Source organism: Asparagus officinalis, chromosome 10 (genome assembly GCF_001876935.1).
Source record: "Asparagus officinalis chromosome 10, Aspof.V1, whole genome shotgun sequence".
In the NCBI taxonomy this organism is placed as follows: Eukaryota; Viridiplantae; Streptophyta; class Magnoliopsida; order Asparagales; family Asparagaceae; genus Asparagus; species Asparagus officinalis.
In genome coordinates, this window is record NC_033803.1 from 71,846,815 (window position 1) to 71,850,113 (window position 3,299).

The 3,299-nt window shown below is 40.0% G+C and overlaps 1 protein-coding gene across 7 annotated transcripts in view; it reads right to left on the bottom strand.

Moving 5' to 3' along the window:
- The window catches only part of LOC109826218 (CLIP-associated protein-like), a 25,895-nt gene extending 23,495 nt beyond the window's left edge, over window positions 1–2,400 (bottom strand). Inside the window, exons 1-3 of one of the 7 annotated variants that reach the window (XM_020393224.1) lie at window positions 2,347–2,400; window positions 1,056–1,211; window positions 914–976 (exon numbers count right to left, since the gene is read on the bottom strand). In XM_020393224.1, coding sequence (XP_020248813.1) covers window positions 914–976; window positions 1,056–1,211; window positions 2,347–2,352 — 225 coding nt within the window. In that variant the 5' untranslated portion in view covers window positions 2,353–2,400. Of the gene's footprint in view, window positions 1–913; window positions 977–1,055; window positions 1,212–2,037; window positions 2,264–2,346 lie in introns of those variants that run through there. The other 6 variants (XM_020393218.1, XM_020393223.1, XM_020393219.1 and 3 more) reach the window with 6 other exon arrangements.

Here is a 3,299-nt window from a genome sequence, read left to right on the forward strand (position 1 = left end):
TCCTTTCTTCTGCTTCTTTTCTCTTCCCTTCTCTTCTTTCCCTTCTTTGCTATTGTTGCTCAACTACAATATTTGTAGCAGTGTTTGTAAAGCAACAAACCACTGTTCAAGATATGGTGGCACCGTGGCAGCAATAATTACTTATGATATAAAATTCTAACTTTTGCTTGTTTTCGTTTCTGCTTCTTTTCTTTTCGCTCATATTTTCTTCACTTATTAGTCTCCTCTTCTTTGCTATGTTTCTTCGCTTCCTCTCCTTATTTGATTCTTTGTTATGTACTTGTGCTGCTTCATCTTCTCTACTTCCTTTTCCTTTCATCCTTTTGTTATCTTCTTAGCTTCATTTTCTCATGTTGACTTACTATTTCTTTCTCTAGCTTTCAAGTTTCAACATTTGTTCTCTAGTGAGTCGTATCTGGAAAACTGGTTGAGAAACAAGGTTACAGGAGTGTAACTCTTTAGACACCATTGCAGATGAAAGATTGCAACATTTAAAAAAAAAGTTGCCTATACAAATAATCATTATGTAATGAATGATGTGGTGCAATTAATTCACTTCATACTAGTGTCAAGACCATCATTAAGTTCAAAACCATAAGAAAAATGTGTGGTTGCAGTTGTGAGTGCACGACCCAATGGAGGCATTCAAGTATTTTGTGCCATACTTTGCACCTTGTGTCTTGACAACATCATCTACTCATTAAATTCAGTAAGCTACTTTAAGAAGATGTCAAAATCTACAAACTTAATTATATCAAAACAGCCACTACGTCTAATATACTGCAGCGTTTCTTGATGTATGTCTGTTAGGAAGTACAAGAGTGGCATATCCCAAATAGATAAGGTGTTACAGGAACCCTAGAAGGATCAACATTGAAGAAGATAAATTGACTGCTTAAGAATTTATGCTAACCTCTATGCAAGATGCAGCAGCTTCTCTAACACTATAGTTTGGGTCATTTACTAGTTGCAAAACCTGCAAACAAGAGCAAGGAATTATTGCAGCACGTGCCTGAGACACATATACTTTAGGGAACAGCACGGGATACACTTACGGGAGGAAGAAGGACCCTTTGAAGGGTGAGCTCAGTAGAAGCAAAAAGGCCAACTGCTGTTGCAACTGTCCTTGCAAACTCTTCGCGTACTCTCCAACTTTTGTGAGCCCAGGCATAACTTCCAGCTCTCTCCACAATGATAGTTGGTGAAGAAACCTAATGGCATGCAAATACTTTAGCTGCATGGTATAGTATCTTTCTAATTAAGCACTCGGAAACAAGAGGTGGATCACCTTAAATGCTACACTAAGACAAGGACCCTCAAGCTAATACCACACAACATCAATTGCCAGGAATCCATGATAGAGCAAAATGAATAAAGAACATCAACCATTGTGACCAATCTATGACCTATATTCTTCTGTATTTAAGTTTTAATTCATTATATATTGAGAAAAGTAATTTTTTTCCTCAAGTTTCCGCAAATAAAAGTAAATTATAATCAAATGAAGGTTCATACCATTCAAAGTACATAATTCAGGGCATTAGATGTAAACTAAATCTCTATTAATTTACTAATGACTGTTGAACGTTTATAATTAGAATGTCGGACAATTAAAAAGCATCATGTAAAAAATGAGTGAAGCAAGAAATGAAAATGTTACGATGCCCTTGTGGATATAAACTAAAAGATAAAATAAGAAATAAGAGCACTCATAAGAGATTACAGTTTGTCCCTATTGAGGGTAAATGAGAGTGAATCAATTAGGATGGTTCGGTCATGTACAGCACACACGTGTATTAAATGAACCGATAAGGACAAGTGATAAAATGTATAGTTAACAAGGCAAAGAAGACTAGAAGTAGAACTGAATAAACTTGATTGGAAGCAATTAATATGGATATGATGATAGTTAATTAGTTAGCATTACAGTTCATTTAGTTCCACATTGACTAAATAAGGTCAATTTGAGGGTTCATAAGAGATTTAGGTTCCCTCCCTCTAACAGCTAGTTTTCAGGGGATGAGGATCAGAACTAACCCACCTTCCCGGCTGCAAGTGAGCGGCGCACGTGGTGACACCGATTTCGCAGTGTTCACCCCGCACTAATGCAAAGCCAGCCCGCATGGGTGCTCGGACCACGGAAGCGTTGCGGTATATTAGCGTCCGTTTTGACTCACATTGACAAATAAATGGGGAGTTAATTGTGGGTGAGTTCTACTAGCTTTTTGGGGATTCATGTATTATAACTCTAGCTAAAAGATCACAACTTGCGAATCCAAACCAAACCCAGCAAATCAAGATCATGAGAGCTAGAACTTTAAGGTTGTTCCCAAAAAAAATTCAAACCTCCATCAACGACGTAACCAGAACTGCCTAGGCCGCATCCCTAACCGGCTGCTTTCCCATTCCCCCGAAACCTTCGACCACCGCCGAGCACCAATCCATATGAAAGTGAAAGCTTTCAAAGATGCTCGCCGGAGAGCACCGCTAAGCAGGAACGAAAAGCCTCGCAGCGGCGCCCGTGGCATAAACCCTAAAGTTGTTTGTCTTTCGAGCAGATTCACTGCGTGCAGAGGTCGACGAGTGATGATCACTTCCGACGAAGTTTTAGGGTTTTTGGTCTCGGAGGACTCGAGGTGCTGGGTGGAGGCGCTCCGATGCGCCTCGGGGCCATGCACCGCCTCCCTTTCAGTGTCCTTCGATCGCCGCATTTCCGAGCGGCTTTCCTCCATTTCTAGCGGTTAGGTTTCAGATCGACGAGGAATCGGGTGTGAATTTGCGAGAATTTTTAGAGACATTTCTTTGGGGGTGGCCCGGGCGGAAAATTGAGTTGGATGTAGCGAGAGAGGTGAGCACCAGAGGAAGGGGATAGCTGCGGCGTGTCTGGAATTTGGTGGAGTGTTTGAGTCCGCTGGGGGGGGGAATTTTGAGTGCGGGAACATAAAAAATAAAAAAAAAGAGATAAAGTTGCCACTGGCTTATTGACCGATATTTACGGGGCGCCAACGTTGTTGGGGGGCGGGGGGGGGGGGTTTGCATCGGATTCGGAGAAGACATTCACAAGCTTTAACATTTTTACTTCTTTATTAGTCCCTTTGAATATTTTCAAAATATCGGCTAGGATCTTTCAGATACTATTAAGTTTTTAAATACTAGGTTTTACACACGTTCAATACAATACAAGTGGTTAAATATCATGATTAAGTATTTTTATTTATTACTCGGCTCTACTTTAACGGTTGTTGTTCAATTATGTCTCTAAACGTTAGCAATGTGATTATTTATTTTCTTTGATGTTT